We start from the raw sequence: 27092 nt of genomic DNA, 5'->3' as shown, positions 1-27092 counted from the left end.
ACAGTAAAAACATCACCATATGCACAAGACTTAATTTTTCAAAGCAAGTGTATGGAATGCTGATCCAATTTTACACATACCTTGCAATATTAAGTTGATATTTATATTACTTGGCAACAATGGGAATTTCTAAAAGCACTGTTATGAGAAGGGTAACGTTCATATACAGTTTAATATGTCAACTATCATTGTCCTAAAAAAATTAGCATTTACAAAATACTTGATAAAAATATCTTTTAAAAGTTGTCCAAGAGGTACATAAAATCAACCCAAAATTTTCATGATATTTCATTCATTCTTGTCACCTACAGATTCAGTTTTCTGAGCCTGCAGAGAAGAAAGACAGACATTAATTACTACAGTAAATTACCATTCCACACCCAAAGACCCAAGCTACCCTTACTCCCTTCGGTCTCTTTCTTGCAGCAGCTCGGTTTCAAACCTATGCCCGTATTACACTTACGCCGACAGAACAGGTACATTCACACAGTTTTCTTTAATTATTGGTCCCAGCTTTGCAAAAGCAATACAGGCCTTACCTGTCAGCTTCCATTGTTCATACTGAAAAGCACCACACTACTACCTGTTTCTATTCACTGCACACATGCTGAATGCTCTACCGTACCCTTAAACTTTCACTGTTTCAATCTGCCCTTTTACTGACAGTGTGCTGGGTGGGGCACCTCTGGATGTTGAAACACTAAGTTGAGCGAGAGATGAGAATCTGCAGTAACATTATGGGCAATAAAAAGAAACATTATGAACATGCTAGCATCGTCTGAAAGGCTGAATAATTAAAAAAACACTGATTCAATCAGCAGGAGGTATGTGTGGCAAGTACCTCTTCAGCTTTATTTTCACCATTTTCAGATGGTGTAGTACCTTCCTTTGCAGCTTCTTGCTTTTCATCCTTCTTCCCTTTAGCACCTTTGCTGGCCTTTGTTCCAGGTTCCTTCTGACAGATTAAAAATATGGGCATAGACATTGGATGAGTAGCCAGCACCCTGCAACTTCATCAAAAAACTTCATACGAACTTAAAAAAGCAAATCCTGGCAAGCTGAATGTGCTGGACTGAAACAGAAAACCAGGGAAAGACTACCTGCAACGTTGATACCCACAAAAGTTACACAGACTCAAAATTTCTAGAAAATGCTGAAGTCTGCTTCTTCATTGTGTCTGCTGTTCACAGGGATACAAAACCCCCTCAAACTAGAGCTGAGGTGTATATACAGAGGTACATACCAGTTACCTGTACAAACAGGTCCAATTACAGTATATTGAAAACTTATTCAGCCAAGAAAAAACAACATGCTGCTTGTGTAACAGCAATACACTTTTGATTAACATGAAATACTAAGTTAGATTTTAAAAATTAAGCATTTTTGTGGGCTGTCCTTTTGTTAGTTTGATAATATCTGTGATGTTCATTCTACGTCAATGAAAGAACCAACCAACAGACTGGGGAAGCAAACACTGATACCATTCCATCTGCAGCAGCACAAAGCAAAGAATTTATCAAAAGGAAATATTCTAACAGCTACAGTTTCATTTGGGGGGGTGGCTCTTAATTCGTGTGCTGAAGTCTACTTTTTTTCCCCCTCTCAATCTTTGCTCTATGTACATATTTATATTTGCGATCAACGGCCAGGAGAGTCAAAAGTTTAGGATTTTAAGTGCAATGGGATAAACATTTAAATGGTATTTAATTGAATATTTTATATTAGCATTTAAAGTAGCTGTTGACAACCACTTCTGAGATCTCCATGCGATCATTTTCTCCAGCAAAATGGCAACAGTAGCTGTGAACAGGGATGCTAAGGTCAGTCTCCCTTTGTTAACTACCTTTCTTCAGCAATCCCCATACAGGAGTGGGCAGTGAAGTGGGGGTGCTGGTAACCCTACTTCCAGGGCAGCCCGAATTATTCCTTTTATCTTTCAACTTCTATGTTACACAGCAGCTGTGGTGCTTAACTGAGAAGTTTAATGCTGGTGTTAAGTACAGTCCTAATTCTGCAGCTATGAAAGAACAACCTAAGGACTTCCCTTAGTAAATCCATCACTTGCAGGCTTTTAATACTAAAAATTATCTCAAATCTGTGCCATGTTTGATTATTTACTAGCAGGTTCAGAGCAACACTTGCTATTTTGTGTTTAAGACACCTAGATTAATATATCCCTTAAAATATGATCCAGTTAAAGAGTTTTTGGGGAAAAAAGATTACAGCATTAAAAAGTTACTTAGAATAATGTCATAAAGGGTTTGAATCACCTGAAATGAGCTCAAAATGTCTCTCATGCAGCTTAAATGACTCCATAACACTGAGCTCATTTTACAACGTGTACATGAAGCTATAGAGGCTGCCATATTCCTTTCTTTATGAATACTCTTTTAAAGAGGGGAGTACGATGGGCTCAGCAAGACTGTGATTTATCAGATGAAATTACCAACGAAGTGTTTGAAGTCACAGAGTTTTACTTTCACACACAGACTCTGTATCCTGATACTTGTCTAACTAAGATGCCAATAAAAGAGCGTGGAAAATGTGTGACAAGTGCTAGACTCAGTTTCCAACATGGGGTTTTTTGGGTGGTTTTTGGTTTTGGTTTTTTTTTCCCCCGGATAAAGCAATTGCTCTTATTTAACATTCCCCTTGGGCACAAATAAATCTACAGTTTCTGAAGTACATGATTTATATGCAGAAACCCTGAAAAGGTATTTCAGACACTAATAAGATTTTAATTTGACTGTAACTGGCCTAGAAAACTCAAACCATTCAATTTAAATATATTTAATTTAACCTTTAATTATAATTGTGCATTCTCAGCAACAGCCAGGCTTCAAGAACAGATAAGAGTTTCTCACTATGAAATGAAGTACTCCCCCTCTAGACAAAGAAACAGGATGGCACAGAGTAATTGCAAATCCTATTGTAGAAATTCCTAGGGCTCAGGTAGAGGTTACTCAACCAAACCTGTACACTTCAGGAAAGGTGTGGGAAAGGTAAAAGATTCTTCTTAAGCTAGGAGTTCTCTACAAACTAACACGGTCTGCATATCAAACAGGCAAGACATTTTGTCTGGGCCAGTAATGAGGCCAGGAAGGGGTGGAACAGAAAGAAAAGAATGATCTAATTTGTTTTTTTTCCGGGGGGGTGGGGGGAAGCTGTGGGAAGGGCAGGGGAGCTGATGCCTCACAAAAACACTGTGAATTGAACTGTTTGCAATGCAAAGGAGTATACTTGCTTACTACTGGCTACAATGATGGCAACTAAAATGAAGAGTATTTACCTTCGTGGTTTTCCTTGGTTTGGGTTCAGGTTTTGGTGGAGCAGGTTTCTATAAAACATTTTTATTTGCACAATGTGTTAGACATATTACCAGAAGCCAGTCAGCCACCTCCACACCCCAGCTTCCCCCCACCCCACACCTTCCCTTACTTCCCTTTCTAGAAAAACCTGAATGCACAAATGCACCTCATCATTGTACACACCCCATCTTCATTAGTTCACTCAGATCTAGGAGTCAAAGCAATTTGGGGGTCAGTCTAAGAGTAAAATGTGGAGATTAGTAGGAAGTATTAAAATAAAAATAGTCAAATACATTCTAAAAGAGACGAGGAACTAAAACCAAATACTAGCAGCGGCATCAAATGAAGTCCTTGAAGGACACCTCTTTCTCCTTCCCAAAGAAGTAGCTGCATTTCCACAACTAACATCAGCCTGCAAAAAGGTACAAAGTCATTACTGCATATAACACAGTGTTGCACTTAGGTGGGGAAATGTGTCCTTTGTCAGAACAACCTGAAAACCCGAAACCAAGAAAACAGATAACTTTAGCTCTAGAGTTCTTAAATATCCCTCAGCAAGAGTAAGAATTCAATCAAACAAAATATAACAAACCTGTTTGGTCTGAGAAACCATATGTGCCTAGAAAAGGATATACCAAAAGGTGCTACATACATACATACTTACAGCTGACAATCTTGCTGATCGTCTTGTGGGCTACAGAAAAAGAAAAAAGGAGAACACATTTTGGTAGGCTTCCAGAAAACAACCTCCAAAGCAATGTAGTATTAGTCATTCCATGGTGACAACATATAATACACCACTATCAAAATACATCTCTACTGGCGAGCACAAGTCCTCATCTTGGAGGATGGAGCACAATTTCCTCATCTTGGACAATCAAAATTTTAAAGTGATGTGAAAAGCAGTAATAAAAATTGTTCAGATACTATGTCTAAGTCTCCATATGGTTAAATATCTTTTGCTCGCCCCCATTTTACAAGTACTTCTGAGTCCCTTGCTACTCTATGAAAGGTTCACAAACACAGCTTGACACTTGCACAGGATCCTGAATCTTTCTCATAAATACTTAGAATGATGTTTCTATAATCTAGCAGATGCTACCTGAAATAGCAGGTAAAATACCATCTGATTAACAGCAGAATCAAGTTAACATCTCTCCCTAGAGAATATCAGACTGCTAAAATTTCAAAACATAAAACTTAAGTCCTTCCACTTCCTCAGTTCCCTGCGCACTCAATCCAAGAGTCCAGGTGCACAACGACAGCTGCAGGATGAGAGGGAGAAATTATTTCTTCTATTTAAGCACAAATCTCAAAAGGAAAGAAGTCAGATATTCTGTTTTCCTCCACCCTTATCACTTCAACACACCTTCCTTAACACATCTTCAATAATAAATTTAAGAAGCCTTAGAAGTAGTTCTAAGCTCATTAGTTTGTTTGCTGTATTTTTTTGTTCATTAAAAGAGATGAATCCAGTTACAAAGAATGGTTATCAAACAGTGGCATAAAAGTGAAATCACACTTGTAGCCAAAATAAAGGGACAACTCAACTTCAACAAGTATCTAATGTAACACAGCTTAAAGAGGGCATCAAAAACATTCTCTTAGTTACATACTAAGCAGTTAAGTTGAGCTGAAAAGAAACAGGGCTTCACACATCTTGCAACAGGAGAAAGCCGTTGTTAACACCTTAAGAATGCGGTGATTTGTATCAATTGGAACCGTTTAAGTATGCTTAATGGAAAGCAGTAGTGATGAGTTCAGATCTGCATCCAGCGGTATGGTTGTCAAAAAGCAACTAAAGGTATTTTCAGTTACCCAATATTTATGCATCATTAAAAAAAAAAAAAAGTAAACCTCTCTTTTCTTGGCAATTCAGAGTATGAACTGCTTGTCAGTCAGCCTAGCACTATTTCACAACAACGAGTTAAATAAAGCATTTCACTTGGTCAGGTACTCAAAGAACTCCCAGCTGAAGGCATCTTCTTTTATTCTTTTAAAAATCTGCTTTCTTAACTATGTTTTCTATCCCTCAGGATTTGGGCGTTGGAATGTTATGTTAGCATCTACTTTTTAAAGGATAGTATGTTGTTTTAGATAAATTATAATTCTCTCCCACATTCCCCAACTGTTCCTATTCCATGACCGAGTTCGTAAAGAACTTGTATTGCCATAAGGAAGTCAGCATAACCCTCAGTTCTTTAAAAATGCCTGATGGGTAAGTAATTTTAATTCTCATTCCAAGTTTGTATATATTTTGTATCTGATTATAAGGAGGGAACTGCAATCAAGTCAGCAAAGTTCACATTTTAATGTGCCTTTGGAACCTTTGTCCCCTTCCAAATATCTGCACTAACCCAGAAAATAGCAGCTCACCTGACAGTGTATTTGACGCTGGCTCACTAGCAAACATCAACAGAAAGAGCCTACCAAACAGAGCAGGCAGAGAACAACACTTTGCACTTTCCTCCCGCACCAGCTTCTGGCAATCTAAAGTTGTAAACTTTCCAACCTGGCTATTATATCCACATCATGTGTTTAATAGTCCCCGAGGGTCATTTTCTCTATAAATTTGTCTAATAACCTAGTGAACCCATTTACACTTTCAGTTTCTGTAACATCCTGTGCAATGAGTTCCCCCACAGGAGTATAAACTGTGTGGAAAAGGAAATGCTAAACCTTCCTCCACTGGTGTCTTGTAACTTATTGCCTCTTGTTTTCAGGTTACAGGAGTAGTAATTCCTTAATTGTCTTTATCTGTGTTACTGATGATTTTATCACACGTCTATTATATAGTAAGTCAAGAATCCTAGAACATCTGGGCTGTTTCTTTTTGTCCTGTTTTGTGGGCTTTGTTTGTGAGTTGGTTTGGTTTTTTAAAGCTGCTTTGCATCCTCTGTTTGTCCGACTGTACTTGGTAGGCTTTTCATGGGATCACAGCCTTTTTAAGGAAAAGTCAGGAAAAATTCATTTTGTAGTTTTACACCTGGGTGCACAACAAATGAATCTGGTGATACACTGATGTTTCACACACTGACCTCTAGTACATAGGAAGAACCTATGTTCCAGTTATGTTTAGAAGAACTGACTTTTCTAGCAAATATTCATTGTAATTTCACAATCTCTTCCTTGATTAAGAGCTAATTTGGCACCCATCATTGTGCCTACTCCCCCAATCTGTGTTATTTGCATTAATGCATAGTGAATTTCTATTTATATGTTATTACCTGGTTGTCAGTGATGTAATGACCTTTAAAGTCTCACTTTTGACCACTACTGATTCTTTCGTAAACTTCAGCAAACTTTCATCACATCTCCAGTACCTCTTCTCCTAGATCACTTATGAATATATTCAGCAGCACAAGACCAAACACAAATCCTCACAATATTCCAGTGACAATTTTCCTCCAATATGAAAATTAACTACTTCTTCCCTACTGTCTTTCCCTATCTTCATCTGCTCCCAGTTCTTGGGAAGATCCTCCCTTTAATCCATGCTAGCATCATTTCTTTAAGAACCTGCTTGAGATGACTTACCAAAAACTGCTCCTTACAAGCAAGTGAACTGCATCAATTGGTATGCTATGGCCCTTATTCCTGCTGACTTCTACAAAGAACTCAACTGCCCTGAGTATGACTTCCCTCTGCAAAATCTATGTTGACCCTCCCATTATATATTTGTCTATGTGTACCTTTTTTTTTTTTAATTTTAACTACTTTTGCAAGTTAGACTCAGGGGGGTTATTTTTCAGAATCCCTGTGAGTATTTCATCACCTTCAGTTACTCTGGTACTGATGCCAACACAAGCAGTAAATTACATACTGCATCTAACAGTTTGGCAATTGCTGGTGAATGCTGGCTAGTTTTTGCTCACACTAAAAGAATGTCCTCCAGACTCCACATCTCTACGTCCATGAGAAAAGGCTCCACTGTGAAAAACCTCTGTGAACAGAGTTCATAGCAGTTGTTTCATTGCTGTTTCTCAGCTTCACATTTGCCATGCCGGAGGGTTTCCTCCTTTTTTTGCTACTTTCCATCAATACAAAACCACCTTTCAAAATAGTAATTTTTTCCTGTTAAGCAGCACTTTTTTTTTTTTTGGGGGGGGGGGGGGGGAGTGCACATGGCACTTTTGAATAATAATATGCATTTCTGCAAACTTCAAGCATGACATACCACAAAACCCCTCAGCATCCTGAAACCATTAAACTTTTTAGCTGCTCCTTTTCATAGGCTCTTATTTTTAATAAAATTCCCTTTCTTGATATTGAATCTTACCATAGCAGAGTTTATTTGGACTTACATTCCTGCAAGGACGATGAACCTGAATATATTATGGTCACAATTACAGAACAGCTCAACAACTGTCTTTTTAACTAGCTCCTACGTACTACTGAGGACCAAATAAAGAGCCGATTATCCTTTTATTGGTACTTTGCTTTGTTCCTCCAGGGAACAAGAATTTATAGTTTTAAGTTTTTTGTCTTAGCAGTGCCATCTTGAGCCTTTTACCAAATGTCTGAAGGGTAAGTGAAGTCTCCATTAACACTATTTCTGTCCTCAGAGCTTCTCTGATCTCCCTTAACATCCCATTGCCACTTTTATTATTGTGGTCAGATGATACCTGGCACAATTCCTAAACCATATACTTCCCACTTACATATGGCTTGGCAATCCACAAAAGATTCTGCTGTACTTATTGATACGATTAATCTAGAGAAACAGTAAAGGCACGAAACACAAAGCCATTTCACCACTAATGCAGCTATGCTCCCAACCCTGTATAATTGTGCCTTGGTATCAGAGTGTCCCAACAAGCCTGAGTTGCCTGTTATATCAATGTTCTCATTCAAGGGCAGATAGTCCACGTCGCCCACATTTAGATTTGCAGCTTTTTGATTTTGGCTTGACTGCCTGTTTTCATAGGCATGAATTAAACAGGGCTTTATTTCTGAAGACTTTTTGTTACCTTTTCAAATGCAAACTTTTCTGCCTTCTGTGCTAGCCCCTGCTTTCCATCCCAACAGGGAGCTCTTGACTTCATCCTATGTGGTCTCAAGAACTTGCCAGTCTCCCCTGAGTTGTCTAGTTTAAAATAATTCTCAGTGCCACCCACACAGGTCTGTTTTTATTGAGACTGAAGCCACCCTTCCCACATAAGTTCCACCTATTTCAAAAGCTCCCATAGTTTCTAATGTAATCCCATAAATATTTGCCTCAGCCACATACTACAAGCTACAGGTGTATCTAACTGAGACTATCTTAACTTATTTTTTCTGTAGCATCTGCCACCACTGTTATCTCACCTTGACTATAGAGCTCTCATATTTCAGAGTCAGCAGGTTCTCTCCAGAGAGCCTGTGTATTTCTGTAAGCTCCTTGGTCTTCCTTTTTTATTCTAGCAATCAGGCCTCAAATTTTTAGGGAAGGAATTTTTACTTTTCTGGATCTTGAAGAAATAACTTTTAAACTTAGACAGAGAAGCACATTCATTCAGAGCAAATAAGATTATATTTTTACTACTGTGTTGTCAGCCTTTTTATATGCCATGAAAAAAGAAACGAATTTTTTTCCGAGAAATTTCATAGGAAGATACTGAGGTATCAAGATCTATTCCTCTCAGGTCTCATTTTCCACTTACCTGTTTTTTTTCCTCAGGACTTTATAATAAACACTACTATCGTTTGAAATAGTTTCACTTTTTCACTGTACCATCTTTTTCAGCCAGACTGACCAACAAACAACTTCCCATTCAAAAGGTGTAAAGCTTCATTAGACTATTTTTCCTCCTCAAATATGCTCAAAGATTTACTAGATGAGCAATTAATTGTTAATGCATTTTAATATTCACCCATTCTTTCCAAGGTCCTGATTTAGCTTTGCCTGCCACGAAAGATGACAACCTAAGGAAATGAATCCTTGCATTTCAGGAGCTGGGCTCAGTGGTCCTTATGGGTCCCTTCCAACTCAGGATATTCTATGAATTCTCTGCCTGTTTTTTAATTTCACCTTAAGGGCTGTGACAAACAACCTAACAAACTTTACTGTAGAGGCCAAAGTATCACCAGCTGTCTCCTTGCTTTCTCTGACAGAAGTTACTGTGCCCTTGAAAGAAATTCAGGCAAAGAAAACACACAAATGTGTCAGCTGCTCCAGTTAGAGCCTGGTATCTTAATTCAAGACACCCTTCCATCAGACACTTAAGCTAAGAATAGTTTTGAAGTAGACTGGCTGAGGTGTGCGCATTAACTCTCTTCTGCCAACAGCTACAGACACAGCAACAGTTCCAGGCAGTAAGATCCTACACTGTTGCCATAAGATCTACAAAAGCTTTGCCTTGTCAAAGCCCTAAGTGCTTCTGAAATTTGTATACTAATAAATCACACAAATCCTTAGGGCACCAAACCCAAATCACACCGAATAAGCTACAGGTGTGGTTTACTGTCACTATTCCCACTGACAACACCTCACTAGAAGTGGCAGAGCCACGCAAGACTGCATATCTCCAGCTAATTACATGCCAAAATAAATTAAAAAGGAACAAAAAAAAGAAATATACTTGCCTCTTGTTTAGTTACTTTTGCTGCATCCTTGCCTTCAGCACCCTCTGGAGACTGAAAGAAAATATTAAGTCAGTGCTTTTATTATAGCCTTAAAAGCATCCAGGCAACAGCAAAACAAAGATTACAGTGAAGATCCTTCTTTCCACACACTCTGAAACAACCTCAAGAAGCCTGGCAAATTTTCGTTAGTATTTACAGCAGCACTGTACCAAAAGCATCCTACAAGATGATAAGGACTCATCATCACCAGGTAGATACGTATCCCTCAGTGGTCCTTCCAGCCAATTACCTGAAGCATTTGCAGGCTCCAACTGGAACTCCATCTCATCGGCAGTTGGTAGGCACAACAGTTCGAGTTTGCTTTACTGGGGCTTCTGAAATCCCTAAGACATTTAACACCTTTCCTCCCAAACATGAGCTTAACTAGTAATCTGATTTGGTGTGATAAGATGAACCAAAAAAGCACATTACTGAAATGAGTGATTTTTTTTAACCTCATTTACTCTTTTATGCCTCAGGCTCACTCAGCTAGAAGCTTTAACAATATCTTTCCCTCATCTCATCTATCAGAACAGCAAAAATTAGTAAAACACCAATCACTAACAGGAAAGCTAGGGACAAACATGTTTCTCCACAAAAATAAAGTATTAACTTTATCATACTAACACTGGTCTTCCAGTGGTACTACAAAAACATTAGTTTAATTACAGGAGCAAGGCAGAAAAAGCCCTAAAAATTAATCAAGCTTCTGTGTGTTGTTTACAACTCGAGATGTATTGCTTCACATTTTGCAAATGACTATGTTTCCACCTAGGAGCAAGCAATTCACAGTGAGCAGCAGCAGTTAGAGGACAACTACAAGACTGGCACGTGTTTCAAAACTGCGTTTAACAGGCAACAGAGAAGGCAATTTGTTTGCTGTTTTGTTTTTCAATCAATAAAACAGCAGGCTAGTTATCTTTTCCCTTGTCTTTCCATTTCAATCCTAACCCAGGTCTCCCCCCAGATCGTGACATTGTTACAGCATTATGGCTTAGAGCAGGGGAAAAGACAGGCGAGTTTGTAGCAGTGGACCACCACCTTCTCCTGGCACTGGGCTCTAACAGGCTTACAGAAAGACATCGCCCCACCACAGAATAAAATGTGGCTTTGTTACTGTGCACTCTCCTGACAGAAAGGAAGCATGCCACAAAAGCTGCTGGGTTTAAAAAAGCTGAGGAGCGATCATTTAAGCAGCTAGAAAACAGCAGGAAGTTAAGCAGCACCGCGCAGCGTAGAGCGACTCAGAATAGCAACAGTCAGGCATCCAAAATGGAGCCTGACTGCTCCCCACGCTGCCGCAGCCTCACCAGCCGCCTGCCTGCGGGATCACTTCAGGTTTGCATTCCTAAAAGCCCTGCAGTTTGGTTACTAAAGAGTTGCTAAAGCTTAACGGTGTGATGCTGGGAGCATCAAATGCCATAAGGAAAACAAAACCAAGCAGTTCCATGATCCCTGTCAGGCTGGCAGTCACTGTCAGGAAAGTTGTCTCCCACATTCCTCTCCAGCTCACGCTGTGGTACAAGCTCTGGGTGCAGCTTCTCTGCAGCGCATGAATTCCTAATGTGTTTCTCCTACATGAGTTTTCTCCAGTCTAACAAACTTGCACTGCACCCTGTCCCTGGGAGGGAACTCAAACAGCACCCTTGCTATCCTGAGCACCTATTTATATGGGTGTTCTCTCCGACTTTAAAATCTTTCTGTCACGGTGGCCTAGAGGGCTAAGATTTGCAGGAGTAGGGACAGAAAGACAGCACGATGCAGTTCCTTCAGAAGCCAAGCTAAAAAAAACCTCACCATAAACTAAACAAAGTTGAGACTCCACAATCAGGCTCTTTTTTCCTGGTTGACTTTTAGGGACAGGGCTTTGAAACAGGGCTAGGTCATCACAAGATGGCACTGCCACATGCCAAGAGCCGTGCCATAATTGCCCAGGAGCAAACACTCACCCTGCAACGCTGCACAGTTAACACACAGGAATTCACCCCACTCTCTTTAGCCCAAGTGAAAGGCCAATCTTCTACACTCTGCCAGACAGGGCAGCCTGATTTTAGACGCCAATATTACTGCTTGACAACAGATTTAAAAAACTGTTCATGAGGCTAACTGCAGGGGGGAGAATTAGATTAAAATACTCTTAATGCAACCACAACCACTGTATACTTCCATGATAAATTACACAATATACTTCAATTAAATTTGCTAATTAGCCCAGCATTCCCTCTCAAGTTAGAAAAATCCAACAGCAATTCTGAAGGCCACGTAACTTTCTCCACAGAGGTACATGTGTGGTAATAATCTCAGAGGTGTCAATAAACAGCAAGGGGTTCTGACACGTTCTGATTTCCATTTCAGACCTGCTCCCTCCTCTCTGCAATCACTACAAGTCCAGGTGTTTGGATGCTGCAGGCTGTGATCATCCTCCCAGGGCCTTGCCTCTCCAGTACACTGGCAGAGCTGCGTGGGAAGCCGTGTCACGAATAAGGTAATTGATCCAGCTGAACAACAGCCTGCTGCTTAAAGAAATTTATAAATATTATAAATATATATACACACACACACACAAATTATAAACATATAGCCTTACTTGCTCCATCAGGATAATTTTATTGCACATCTACACAAACAATTGAGCCAGTACAGTAAACAAGAAGGAAGTGGCACAGGGCAGCTGCAAGCAAGCTGGGACTCTAAGCTAAGATACACACCTGTGGTGGTTTAGCCCTGGCTGGAGGCCAGATGCCCACCAAAGTCAGTCTCTTACTCCCCTTCTTAGTTGGACAGGGGAGAAAAATATATATTAAGAGGCTCAGAAGTCAAAATAAGGACAGGGAGAGATCATTCTGTTATCAACGACCTGGGCAAAACAGACCCAACACAGAGTGAAGAAGAGAGAAACTACCTAATTTATTACACTACACTACAAAGAACAGTGAAAACCAGAGTTGGGAGCACAACCAGATCTTAAAACACTTTCCCCCCACCACTAACTTCTTAGCAGACTCTAGTCAGAATTTTACTCCCTTCTTCTCCCCCCCATTTGCAGCACAGGGGGGGGCAGGGACTGGGGAAAATGGGGTTCTTGGTAGCACCTTCCCCCTACCCCTCCATTCTAAGCAGACTTCCCTTTAGCCATGACTTTGCTCCCTCCTTCCCCCTGCTCACAGCACAGGGGGGCAGGGACTGGGAAAAAATGGTTGCAAAATGCAACCACCTCCAGGTTGTTTTCTCCCATATGTGATCCCAGAGGCGCTGTGACTATCTCTCGGCTGCAACTCTGGCCTTGAATTGCCCAAAGTTTACACTGAGGCTGGCAGAAAACTAACTGCTGCTTACAAAAACCATCTCAGCAGCACAGCCTCACAAAACTGCACCAACACCAAAAAGAGTGTGTATGTCTCTCATGACTACAGTGTATTTGTGAGTGGAATGGAAACTTACTTTCCCCTCTCCGGGTCCTGCTTAGACATTCTAGTGAGTCCCAACTGATGTGGATCTTCATGCTGATTTTTTCTGAAGGTTCCCCTCTCCCTAGGGACCAGAGAGGTTTGTACACAAATGGATTTCAGAGAAGCCTAGTTCCCAAGGAACATGGCATGCCGCAAGCAGTGACCATCTGCACTTGTACCTAGAAGCCACGAGACTTTCATGCAGATACCCCCAAACACTTAAAGCCATCTTCCACAAGAACTGTTCCCCCATCTTTTGTCCTAGTGACAAACTGCTGAAGGACCTCTGGTCTCAAAGTGACCAAACTAAGTACGAGGTAACCCACCCCTTTGGCACGTTTTCCCACATGACGTAATGCCACGGCTCACCGTATTTCACATGACACCCCAGTCACATTAAAATGCACCCTGGATACCGTGCCTTACATCATAAACTAGTCAGGAAGAGGGACTGTCCACCCTGCAAGTTTTGTGCAGCAAAAATCAAAGACCAGTGCAAGCACTGTCTCCCTTCACAAGGGCAGCGCTCCAAGCTCAGTAATTCTTGAGCTATACCCTGTCATATGGCTGTATTATACCCATAAAGTAGCACCTATAGACCTGCTGTGCCTGATACTGTATGGATGCCTACAAGAGACAACCCAGATAAAATAAAAAAGCAAGTAAGGGCACAGATAATAGTAATTTTGTTTGGGTTTTCTTCCTAATCAGAGGTACACAGTAGGAAAGAAGCTGACCAGGTAACTCTAAATACGCTTTCAAGATTTAAATTTACAAGTTTTAGGTTCAGATGACCACACATTGTGTCATACCTCAATTACCACTACATATCAGAACAAAGACTGTAAATTACACAGAAGCTAAGGTCTGTAAGATCTGTCAGAGCTGCATAACTTTTACATCACAAGATTAACCTGAAATGCTTCATGGAAGATTCCCTGTGTCTATCACCAATCTGCCCATTTTTTTGCTTTTCCCATCCCTTTTTAAGGATAACCTAGAAAATTATTTTGAGAGGATTAGAAAAGAACAAATAAATATTAACAGATGACAGAGAACATTCAAAAACTTTCAGAGAAATATTAAAATAGAGCTTGTGTGCATACACAGTTCTTGCTTTTCACCACTGTAAAGTATACCTAAAAACCACTCATCAGGACAACACTGCGCTATCTGCAATGCCAATATTACGTCAAAACTGTCAAAAAACCAGAAAACTGGATAATCATTTTAAGGAAACATTTAATAGAACATACAAGTAAATTTCCTTTTTTTTTTTTTTTTTTAAATTAAGCTGTGTTACCTGATAGAGATGCACTGCAAAACAATCAAAAAAGGTTTCATTTTTCTAATCAAAACCCTGCAATACAAGCAGGATGCAATGAGAGACACAGTGACACAAAGTAGTGAAGTTATTGATCTCTGAGATCCAAAGGCACAAGTTTAAACTTGCAGTGACCAGCTTCTGGGTATTTTGTTTGTACTTAAATGAATGTACTGCTATAAAGGAGGAGTACATTAAAAAGCACAAAGTGACAATACAAGTATGTGAGAAGCAACAGTCGGCACAGAAGACTGCTTACAAAATGAAATAGATCATTCATTCTCTGAAGGATCCGATTACCAGCTGAAACTCAACACCTTGGCTCTGAGGGGACAGAAATTAGCCCTTTCATAACCAGGTGGGGGGAAAAAAAAAAAACAAACGACCATCAAAAACCAAAACTGAAAAAGCAGATACCAATTTTATTCAAACTACCACATTAAGAAGTGAGAAAGGTGGAAAGCCTTAACTGTCCCAGCACTTGAGTGCTGTCTGTAGCATTTCCTCCCTTACGTGCAAGCCATTTTGTTCAGGCCCATCAGTACACGCTGCCTGCATTGCTATTTGCCTCTGGATACTTTACACTTGGCTGTTCTAGCAATGCTTTGGTCATTCCTCCAACAGCTTTTTTCACCAGTCAAAATACAGTAAAATCTTGCAACAAAACCTTAGCAGCAAGAAAAGGCAAGGTATCAAGCCCTGAGCCTTTTTCAGGGTTTACTGCACTACTTTCCTAAGTTTTCTCCTCTTATTTCCTTGTGAGTAGTGCTGTGCATTACATTGAATTTAATTAAATTGTTTCCCCACACGTGCTAGATCTTCTAATTATTTGTATTCAGCTCTGAATTTTGTGCCAGTTCATAAATGTAATTGAAATGCTGTTTACTTCTTGGTTTAGATTAATGAAGACTATATGTTGACTAATTTAACACCAACTCCTGCAACACCCTTCTAACCACTGTTTCCTCATTTAGCTCTTCCAGCACCTTATCTTTAACCTTTGTTTATAGCTAGTTCTTTGATCTGTTTTCAGTGGATAGAACAGTACTTAGTGCCAAGCAAATGTGAATTAACTTTGCAAGTAAAATTAATTCTCCCTAACAAATACTTTAAGAAATCAGATGTTCTTCCTACTGCACCTCTTCATTTCTTTTTCCTACCAAGAATCTGTTCCTGGAAGGGAAAAAAAAGATTAAAACGCACACCACTATTTATAAAACCCCAAATAATTCTGCCAGAACAAGTGAACTACACAATAAATTTGGTTAGTGGCTGGATTTTTAAGATTTATCCAAAACCATATCTACCTTGTTCTCTTCCAAAATCCCAGAGTAGTTTATGTAGGTACATATATTCTTCTCTTAATGAAGTCCCAATAAAAAACCTGCTTAAAGAATAAATATTTAAGTACATAATATTTTAATCTTCTCTGTTAAGTAGTATTACGAAGAACCATTATACAATGTACATTTTTTAGAACTTAAACCCCTCCATTTTATATCTATTAGGAGCAGCATATTTAATTTTATAATTCTTCAGGGGAGAATGTCAAGACTATAAAGTTCTAAAAAAGACAAAGAGTACTTAAAAGTTTAAATATGAGGGAGGTCATTAATATCCCTTGGTATTAATAAGCAATTGGGGAGGGGGTAAGAAGGGAACTCAGGGAAAACTTCTCCTGATTTAAGTCTCCCTTCTTGATTAGGAATACAAACCAGGGTGACTGATTACTGTGCACTGCATTTTTGAATAATATACAAGAAAATAAGAATGCAAATAGCCTAGTTATAAATAAAGTCAGTAGGTTCAGAAAACGTATTGTATTAAATTCCTAAATTCTTAACAAGTAACTTCTGAGAGTTTTATGCTCTTCCAGATGACAGAAGAAAGAGTAGTCAAGTTAGGCCTGGGGTGTTTCTAGATATCCAAAACAAGCCAGAATAATGCTTTTCAAAAGAGGAAATTCCTTCATTGTAAATTGAGGATTTCTAATCCCACTGAAAAGAGGTCAAAGATTGACCAATGTAATTTAAAATGCCTTTAAATTTGATGGGACACTTTAGAAGTCTCACAACTGGTTTGGTTTTTCTTTTTCCTTCCAAGTTTTCTTCCCTATAGCCAGTTTTTTTAACTACGGTATCTTCTACCTATAGCACAGTGAAAAAGCATGGGCAATTTCTAAAAATTCAGATTTTAAAAAAAGAGCATTGTAATTTAAAATTAGACACCCAGTTCCTTCTTCAGACAGTGAGGTAGTCAGCTGCATCTTGCAAAATATGGATCAGCTACGGGAGCAGTGAGCACAGTGCATTTGAAATTGTTGTTTCCCCTGAACACCAAACATAAGAATTCTGCTAAGTAGTAAGTAAATTCTTGTCTCAGTATCTGCTTCACCATTTTACTGCCACCATAAATTAAAAAGGCAGATTCAAAGAATATGACTGATGAAATCCAATCTCTAATAATATTATTTCTCTGACCTTTCAAAGCCAATGCCAGTTCTGCAAGTGAGATGAAACTGATTGACTCATGCAAGTCTACATACAGAGCCAGAGTTTTTAAAACCTTGAAAATTAGGTTCCAAAATGTGCATCTAACTAGAACTGATCAGACTTGCAAAGCAGAACTAGTGCAGAGTATTTATTTTAAAGAGTACTTTAAAAAAGTCTGCTTAACGATAGAAATTAAATTTGGACAATTTTGTTTCAATAACAGCAGATTCCTGAAAACAGCCACCTCTGACAAAGAAAAACACTCTGAATGCCTAAAAATGGGTGCATAGTTCCCCCCCTCCGGGAGGGCATAAATTTGATAAACCCACGGTAATCTAGAAAAGAGACATTGTTCTTTCAACCAATTGGTACCACAGAATATGAAACCTCCGAGATGACGATAGCAGGCCCACTAGTAAGAGGTAGGTATCAAAGGCACAACTCATATAATGCCTTAGATACACCAACCTCTTGCATCCCAGTACTAATTCCAGCTGGGGTTAACACGAATGTCGCTCTACTACAGCAGCCAGGGTTGAGAGCTTCTTCAACACCTCTCCTCAACTCAACTTCAAAGGAATAAGACACCACAAGAGGTAAAAATGTCATTAGACACTTGGTTTCCAACTGTGGAGGTATGAAGGCACTCTGCTACTACTAACTCAGGCAGCATTAAGACAACAGAGAAAGCTAGGTGGGAAAGAGGAAACATACCCAACAATCCCAATAAAAGTAGTATTGATGGGAACATAGAGCAATTTTTCTGGTGCAGACAGGTCCCAGTCTTCAGGAACACTGCATTTCATATTTGCAGTTTTCACTGTTACCAAGTACACCCACTCTTTACTAGAGGAAGACAGGAGCTGTATCTCCAAGTTACAGGAGTAATTAACTGAAAATTGCTTCTTTCCAAAGACAAGGGGAAAAACAGAAAAAAAACCACAACCAAAACAAAAGCACACACACAACCCCAAAAAAAAACCCCACAAACAAGCCCAATCCCCTGACCCCAGTGGTGTAAAGACACAATCTGGCCACTGATTTGTTCTGATTATTCTAATGAATTAAAGAATACTTCTCTATGCACTCTAAACTAAGGACAACTGAAGAAAAAGCAGCTAAGTCTGCCATCTGATTAACGCCTGGCTGCTGCTAAGAGTTCTGCCCTTCCCCACCTAACCATTCCTGCCAATAAATCAGCTTAACTCTTTGTGCCAAGGTATGGGAAACTAGATCAGCAAACAGGCCTGGCCAAAAACTACCTCAGGCACATACGATATCACACAGGTTAAATCAAGAGTAAGGACAGGAATGAGGTATCTGGAATTGCTTCTTCTGGCCTCTACACACAGGCTTGAAATACCTGTTGAACTATGGTTAAAACTCTCAAGTCCCACACTTTCAATTATTTCCAACGACAATATTACAGTAGGAGCATCTTACTTCTGCAGCCAGTTGCTCGTTTCCAGTCCTACTCCCTTCTAACAGGTTACCACATATTCGTTGTGCCACTGTGCAGCATTTCTAAATTGGATCAGTAAAATGATCTGGGATAAAAAAATAAAAAATACTCAAAAGCACATTCAAACCTGTTTAAGTAAACAGGCATTAGTAGGATCATGGCCAGAAATTTAAGTCCAGCACCTGAAAACACCTTATTATTGGCTACTGGACCATGGGATAAAGCACTATGCTAGCTCAGTGCAGTAAAAAAAACAGAGAAGAGATGGTGGCCATTATGATCCTACAAAGTGCTAATTTCCAAGAGAGATCTCTGGATCTGATTTACTTACACTCTGCACAAAAGGATGCACACTGGAACATATCAGGCCTTTATACAACTACTGCTTGGATATAAAACAGCAGAGAAAGTGAGGATTTGCAAGTAAGACAAAAGAAAACCAGCCTTAACCTAAACTGTACATACCAGCTACATTCCATTTACACACAGGACTTTATTTTTGTTAAAACTTGATGATACTTATAATCTAGAACACAAAATAATATCATGCCCATTGGTATGTTGAACTACTGTGCATTAAAAAATTACCTGCACCTGATTGATTAGTGTTTAATCAAAGATGATGACTTACAAAGCAGACTTTAGTAGTGGCTACATCTCATCAGGTATGATGTCTTAATGCCCCAAGGAGCATTCCAAATCATTTTTTTAATTGACAATTCAGCCTAACCCTAAGAATTTTTAGGTTGCCCATTCATAAGGCCAATTGTATTTCAGTGTAGTCTAAGAAGAAAATTTAGAAGCATTTATCAATTGCTGATAAATGGGTCAGATTTTTACAGACCTGTATAAAATGATCAGAAACATTTTAGATCTATAAATCCTTGGCCACTGGAGCTTTTAGTCTCCATAACACTAAAAAAATGTCATTGCTAAAAGTATATAAATAGTTCTGTACTAGTTAAAGTTTATTTTGAATATAAAATGTGGACAAATATTTGTTGCATGTATTTAATAACCCTGTAAATATGATTTATTGCAACATGGCATAGCAGCATTATTCAGTGCCACTCAACACTGCTACACTGTACTATATCTAAGCGCACTAAAGCAGATCATCTGTCATCTTTTCTGCTTAATTTTTCTATGAAAATCGTATATCCTCCGATTCAGTCTGCTCAACAAATACTTGGAGTAGTCCAACTAAGCTGTTTTCAACTGCCTTAAACACATCAAGGTTTAAAAACCCCAACAGTTACAAATTTAGTACAAATTTCTAAAATTTCCAAGTGACAAAACATCCTATTCACTTGTTTTAGAAGGCTCCTTCCATCTTCTAAGATGCCCTGGCACCTCTATTCTGTTTGCCTGGATTGAATGTTAAACACACCTCTGCATAGCAATTGTTTTGCCTGTCCCTGGCAAAGGATGCCAAAGGTAGAAGCCCACCTGAGGACTCTGCTGGCATGTGTCTGGTTTTACCCCCGCTGGGAGCCGAGATCCATGCAGCTGCCTGCTCTTTAAAGGAAAAGAGCAGGGGAAGAGGAGGGGGGTGTGAGGCAAGGGAAGGGGCAAATAACAACCCCAAAACCAAGAGACCAAAAGGCCCGTGGGGTTGGGATAAGGACAGTTTACTAAAATAGCAGAAAGGTAAAATACAACAATGCTAACAGGACTTTAGAGCAAAAAATATATGAAGCTGTTGATACACAATGCAGTTTCTCACCGAACCCACAACTCAGGCCGTGCCACCCAGAGCCGTCCCGGAACCCAACCGTTCCCCAAAAACTGCGCGTCCTGGAGCCGCCCTGGCTCCTCCTCCCATCAGCCCCCCCCTATACTGAGCAGGACCTAATTGACATGGAATACTCTCTTTGACCCGTTTGGGTCACCTGTCCTGGCTTCGCCCCTCCTTTCTCATGAATAGAGAAATATGAAGAACTGAGAAAATCCTTGACTGTCTGACAGTAACTAAAAACATCAGGGTGCTATCAGCACTGCTTTCATTTTAACTCTCAAACACAGCATTCCATACACTGCTACAAATGAATTTAACTCCATCCTGACCGAAACCAGGACAGCATGTTAGGGAAGAGTTTGTCAGTCACAGGTTCCTCAGAGACACAAATGCAAAGGTGGTTATCTTCTGCTGTTTGCCTAGCCTGTTCCCAGTAGTTGCTGAATGGTCTAGGATTGATCTAACAGGCAAAGTGGAAATAGAAACTACCTTGTCAGAGCTCTGACTTCTGCTCTCAGTCCTCATGTAGCACATGAAGGAAGAAGAAAGCTGTCATCATGAAACATAGGGAGAGTTCAAGACAGTTTGGAGAGAGAAGTGGGACAGAACGGGAATGGGGAGAGGACAGCAGCCAAGACACCTGGATCCCATACTGACCCCCTTTTCCCTCCTAATCCATAATCACCTCCAGAGCAAGAAATAAAATACAGTCCTCCCACACTGCTACATCCCACTGCTAATGGAATGTGTCCTGATAGTTATCTTCTAGGACAAACTGAAGAGTGTATCCACTACAGATCAGGAGCTTCCAACCCTAGTGATGAAACAAGTTGTTGGCAAGGTGCGAATCCCCACAACAGCACTACAGCTTCTTTCATGCCAAGTAGTCTCAAAATGAAGATACCCTTAGCATAAAAAACACCATGCTACACTGATGCTGGTATGCTGAGCCAACATGAAATGATACACAGCTGAAGTACCAAACATGGACAGGGACATGAACTGGAGCCGAACAGCACTTGCACATACTTCATATTGCTGCATTATGAACACAAATTCACCTGCTTGTCTTTGCACAACACTTATACCTCATTCCATGGACCAGGGTGTCAGCAGGATCATTCAGAGCCACAGCAAAAAGAGAAGTATCTATAGAACTCTCAGCTTCATTAGTTGAATGGTGTTTGATCACATACAAGTTGCTTGAACAAAATTTTAGAGAACCAGTTACTATTGCAAGCTCCTCAGTTTCTAAGCGCACACCACCAAGCAAGAAGACAATTTTGGAGAAGTAACAACAGCAACAAATGCACCACACAGAGTGCAGGAAGTGTTTATTACAAAGAATAATAATAATAATAATAAAAAAAATCAGGATATCTTGACCTGAGAATCCAAGATGAAGGAATCATTTCAACGACTCAGGCATTTACTTCTGTGCCTCAGTGGATGAGGAATAATACTCATGACACTTCAGAAATGCAAAGTCAAGCACACAGAAAGATTTAACTAAGTAAACTGAGTTTAGGTCTAGACAAAAAAAAAAAAAAAAAATTCAAATGCTCTAGATTAGTACAGGTGAGAACATGCATTTAACCCCAAGGATTGGAAAATACATCGATTACAGGTTGGCAAAACAACCAGTAAGGTAAGAGTCCCACAAAAAAATTATCATGTTATCACTACAATAGGACAACCTTGGAATATGGCACCAACTTCCACTAAAGCAGCAGTGTTCCAAGCAAAATATTCAGAAGATTTGGTTTTCTTTAGTAAATAGAACCAACTAGTCTTTCTGACTTGAAAAAAAGGTGGATTTGCATAGCAGAACAGGAACTTGCCACAGATGTTCTCTATGGCATTTTCAAAGTATCAACTCCATTGCAGGAAACTAACATCTCTGACTGCAAGAAGGTGACAAATAGTCTAACAAAGTAGCAAATTAGACCACGATATTTATTTGCTCTGAAACAATATTCAAAACTGTTATAGTAAAAAAAAAAAAAACAAAAACCCCTAAATAAGAAAAACTTGCATCTAGTCCTGATATACGATTCAACTCCAAGTGTCTTCAAATCAACACATGAGGCACTGGTTGTGCTGTACAGTCTGACTAAATAACAAGTGGGGTGATTACAGAGTGCAACCCCAACTGGTAGGCTCCCAATTCAATACCCGACAAGTCATCCCTCAGAGATGGTGCACATTCTACATGAAGGGACAATTGTTCACCTTCATGATGACCACATCAAAGCCTGTATATGTATGCTTATGCATGTGGGTGTATGTGACCATACCATCTTTGCCATCAGGTGCAGAATGGTTCTTCATCCTTTCATGGCTAGCACTGAGACATTTTTACTGGGGATGTTTCAAGGTCAAGATTTCCGATATGAGCCAAGAGCTCATTCCAGCAAGACAAGCAACAAAACAAAACACCCCAAACCATTTCAAAGTGTTCTTTGCTATCAATACCACAACAGGCGTTCTGGCTTATCCCACACCGGCATGCCATTCTTCTCTGGAAAGGCCATGTTCACACCACAACATGCTATTAAAACACACAAACGATACAGAAATCTGACAGGAAGAGTCCGGAGTTTAACATCTTTCTGTTTCAGCACAGTATTTAACACCACATGAAGTTTTTCCTTTTCCCTGTGACCCTCAAGCAACAACTAATGATACCGCAATACATTAGGCCACAGCCCCCTAGAGAGGGGAGACAGCCTAGACTTTTTGTTTTCATAACGAACATTAGGCCAGGGACTCCGCAACTGACTCCAGTTTACACTAAGATAAAACAACAACAAAAAAAAATAATCAGATATGAAAAGAAAAGCAACTAAAAAGGAACAGCCTGTTTAGATAACTAAGGTATACACAAAACCCCCTCAACAGGTACTGGTGGATTCATGCCCTTTCTGCCGTATTATTTACTGACCCCCAAAACCGCAAAAATTTCTCATTTTGACTTTTGGTATTTATTTCCTTATAAAACTTTCAATGTTAGTCTCTTTATAAATTAGATATTTTAATAAAAGAGTTGACTGTTAGCTGCACATGATGGTTTTGTTTTGTCTCTCCTTGTGGAAGCTGGCTGGTGTAATTATCCAGCTACTGCTGCATCACTAGCTTCTCACTCTGTGGATGTTATTCTGGAATAAAATTGACTATTGTGGAATATTTACGGCAATTTCATTTTCCTCAAAAAGCAAAGCCATTAGTCACATACTTCTCGTGGAACCCGTTCTTCCCAAACCCCATATTTAACAAAAAATTTTAAAATTTAAGTGTTGACCCATAAGATGCTAAGTAAATTAAAATTTCTTGCATCATTAAAATTAATCCCTGTTGCTCTGATCCCAAATGTAATGTGGTTATTTTTTAAAGATCTTATAGAAAGACACATTCTTGTGGGCTTAAAAATCAAAGATAGTTTCTCTTACTAAACATTTCACAACAGACCACAAAATCCTACATGAGTGACTTTAACTCCACCCTCTCTTAGGAAGGACAGCCTGGAACATTATCCATAGTGTAAGAACACAGAAGACAAAGGAAAGCGGGTGGGAAGTCTGCAAGGTCTCCAAAGCTGGGGAAAGCTCTATGGACACAGACTAATTTTCAGCTATTTGTTGATGACAAGCAGCAGCCCGTGAGGCAAACGGAAGGACGCGCTGACAGAAGAGCAAGAGGAAAAAGTGCGCAACATTCACTAACTTCAAGCCCAGTTATCCCAACAGAGGCAATCAACCCCACAGTTGTGTCCGTTTTCAGACCGGAATTGGGTTCACAACTATGAATTAAATAATTCAGTAGCGTACTCAACAATTTGTTATTTTGATGCTGCCCGTAAGGGAAGGACGAGCACTTAACACGGAGCTACCTGCGCATCACCTGCAACTTCATTAAAACTGATTTCAGCCCCAGCCCAGAAACAGCCTATCAGGTACCTGGGGACATTTGGGAAATACCCCAAATCACAAATTGCTTTCCCTCGGGTGACCTAGTTAAAATTAAAGGACCGCAGCTACTCTTTTTTTTAATCGCAGCATGTATTACTGCCAAGCCCCCCCCCCCCCCCCCCCCCTACACCCCATCAGCGCCTGCAGAAGGCGGGCAGCGAGTTCTCGACCAGGGCCGGCCGGCCTGCCTTCCGGCCTCCCTCCCTCGCCCGCCCACCCACCCCCGGGGGCCGGGCGGGCACCTCCTCCGCCCCGCAGCGTGCAGGGGAGTGGGGGCGGCTGCCCCCGTCCGCCCTCAGCCTGCTTTCTGCCAGCGCCGCAAGCGCTCCCGCCGTCCGGTACGCCGCGCAGGGAAGGCAGAGAAGGCTCCGGGTTCAAGCAGGAAAAAAAGAGGGTTAAGCCCTCCTTCCCCAACACCGAGCCCGGCCGCCGATGGGCGGCTTAAGTTTCTCTCCCTTCGGGAACGCGGTCTCCCGAAGGGTTGTTCCCTCTCCCTCCCCGGGGAGGCTGCCCGCCCCGAGGTGCCCGGGGAGCAAAAAAAAAAAACATGGACCGCGGCGGGGGCCGGCCGGGCCCCCTCAGCCCCGCCATGGTTTCCCCGGCCCGGCGGGGGCCGGCCGCGCTCCCTCAGGATGCGCCTCCCCTCCCCTCTTCTCCCCGCCCCGGCGGCCGCCCCCCGCCCCCGGGGGCCCTGCCCGGATGGGCGCCGGAGTTGGTACATACGGGTCTGCCGCGGGAGGCGAGGAGAAGGGTGTAGTTTGTTTTAAACATGGCTTGCCTCTCCCCTCCTCCCTTCTACCTCGGAGCCATCACCCGGGCACGGCGGGAGGCGGCGGCGGGGGGATCCGGCCGCCCCGGTTGGGCAGAGGGGGGGGGGGCTGCCCCCTCCCTGCCGCTCCCCCCGCGGCGGCGCCGGCTGCCGGAGTTTGCAAGGAGGAAACTCCTCCCGCCGGGGACCAGGGGCGAAGCCGCAGCTGCTGCGGCGCTTCTCTCCGGCGGCGGAGGGAGGAGAGGAGAGAAGAGAAGGGAGGACCGGAGTTGTGATAGCGAGTTCACCCCCCGGGGACAGGGGCGACACCGCCCCGCGCGGCGCCGGGAAAGTAAACAGCGGGCGGCGGCGGCGAGGGGAGCGGCAGGGAGGGGTGGAGGGGGCTTGCAACAGGCAGCAAAATACCCGGGATCAGGAGCGATCCGCGGGCTCCGCAACGGAACGACGGCGGGAGAGCAGCGGGCGCCCCCGGCCTCTAACGCGCGTCTCACCGACCAGCCGCCGCTCGGCCCCTCGCCCCCGCCCGGAGGGGGCGCGGAGGCAGGACCCGCCGCACGCCCGAGGCGCCTTACCTTTCTCTTCGGCATAATGTCCCTGCTCCGGGCCGCGAAAGTAAAGCGACGAAAGAAGCTCCGGCAGAAGCGCGGATCCGCCCGGTGGTGGTAGTGGTGGCGGCGGCAGCAGCGGCGGCGGCGGCGACACCGGCGTCGCTGGTGCCCGCAGCTCTGCCCGCGCCTGGTGCCCGCCGCGCCGCCCCCGGCGCCCCGGCAGCCCCCACCGCCAGCGCCCGCCTCGCCGACGGGGCGGGCAGAGCGGGGCAGCTCCGGCTCCTGATTGGCTCCCCAATTGCGTCGCGCCCCTCTCTCTGGCGGGAGCGGGCTAATCAGGGGCAGCCCGCGCGGGTCAGAGGCCGGGCGCGCGGGGACCGTTGGGGCCGGCCGCCGGGCCCAGGCCCTGTGGGGAGCGGGGGTAGGGCTGGGCGCCCTCGGGGGGTGGCACGCCCGCGGCCTGGAGGCGGCCCGCCAGGTACCGCGGCCCGCTGCGCCGAGATTTCTTCGTTCAGGCTTAGGGAAGGAGAGCCGGAGGTCTGGGCGCAGCGGGCAAGTTGCGAGCGGCGCCCAGCATCCGCTCGGGAAGACCGGAGTGCGCGCTACACGGCCCGTTTAAATTCCCCTTCGTTTTCACCCCCCGCTGGTTCCGGTTTCCCCTCCCCGGCCGAAATACGCTGCGGTCTTTGCCTCTCGCACCCCGGGGTTTATTTTGCCGTGTAAATCCACCCATCCGCCGGCCCTTCAAGCCTAAGGAAGCCGTTCCCGAGTCCCCTCGCTACATACCCTGCTAAGCCCCCAGCCAGGCGAGCCCGTGCTGCTGAGATGCTCCATTACGAGGTGGTGTGATCAATTCTTCTGTGAAGTTCAAATGCAAGCAAATACCTTCTTTTTTTTTTTTAAATAAATTTTAATGAGAAAATTAGAGGTGATTAAGCATTGTAAGCTTGAAGCCAAGCAATCCCTCTTGAGCACCTGCACTAAGAAGCAAAACTGAAAACAGGAGTTTGGCCGCCTGCCTTTTAGCCAGGAGCTAAGCAGTTAGGATGCACACAAGAAGAATGTGGCAGCCATAGGCCTGATTTTCCTCTTTACCTGAAGGCATTTGAACTCATACCTCTCGTTCTCCCACAGCATTTATTTTGACAACAAGCTGCAGCATCTCTGGAGTAGGAGAGCTCTGATTTTCCCGTTGATACCATTTCAACAGCTTTGTTGAATTTATATTAATTAACATGTACTAATAATTCACCACAGCAGGAACCCAGCTGGGTTTGCTCCCAGTTAAGTGTGTAAGCCACCACACTAGGGAGTCACACCCACTGGTTTGCATGCTACTTCCGTACATTTAAGTTGTTTAAACAAAGTGCTGTAGTTCCACACAGAAAGACTGAGAAACAATTACTTCAGCAAGCGGTGCACAGGCTAATC

The 27092-nt window shown here is 42.2% G+C and overlaps 1 protein-coding gene across 2 annotated transcripts; it reads right to left on the bottom strand.

The window, feature by feature from the left end:
* Positions 1-153: 153 nt before the first annotated feature.
* Positions 154-25876, bottom strand: HMGN3 (high mobility group nucleosomal binding domain 3). Of its 2 annotated transcripts, none has more exons than XM_084260999.1 (6): positions 25686-25876; positions 9873-9923; positions 3973-4002; positions 3290-3337; positions 842-955; positions 154-327 (listed from the first exon to the last, which is right to left on the bottom strand). In XM_084260999.1, exons 1-6 carry the CDS (start codon positions 25698-25700, stop codon positions 289-291), a joined length of 297 nt encoding a protein of 98 aa, XP_084117125.1. In that variant the 5' UTR covers positions 25701-25876; the 3' UTR covers positions 154-288. The 2 variants fall into 2 exon arrangements, with proteins under 2 accessions (XP_084117125.1, XP_084117126.1); XM_084261000.1 differs by having other exon boundaries at positions 883-955.
* Positions 25877-27092: the final 1216 nt, after the last annotated feature.

Source organism: Gallinula chloropus (genome assembly GCF_964237585.1).
Source record: "Gallinula chloropus genome assembly, chromosome: 3".
Taxonomy (NCBI): Eukaryota; Metazoa; Chordata; class Aves; order Gruiformes; family Rallidae; genus Gallinula; species Gallinula chloropus.
Note: the sequence above shows the minus strand (reverse complement) of the source record. Positions and strands in the feature narration are given on the sequence as shown.

Coding starts and splice junctions, on each gene's coding strand:
- HMGN3 (XM_084260999.1), bottom strand. Junction 4,003..9,872: donor CAAAAGTAACTAAACAAGAG/GCAAGTATATTT, acceptor CTTTTTCTGTAG/CCCACAAGACGATCAGCAAG. Junction 328..841: donor GTGAAAATAAAGCTGAAGAG/GTACTTGCCACA, acceptor TCTTCTCTGCAG/GCTCAGAAAACTGAATCTGT.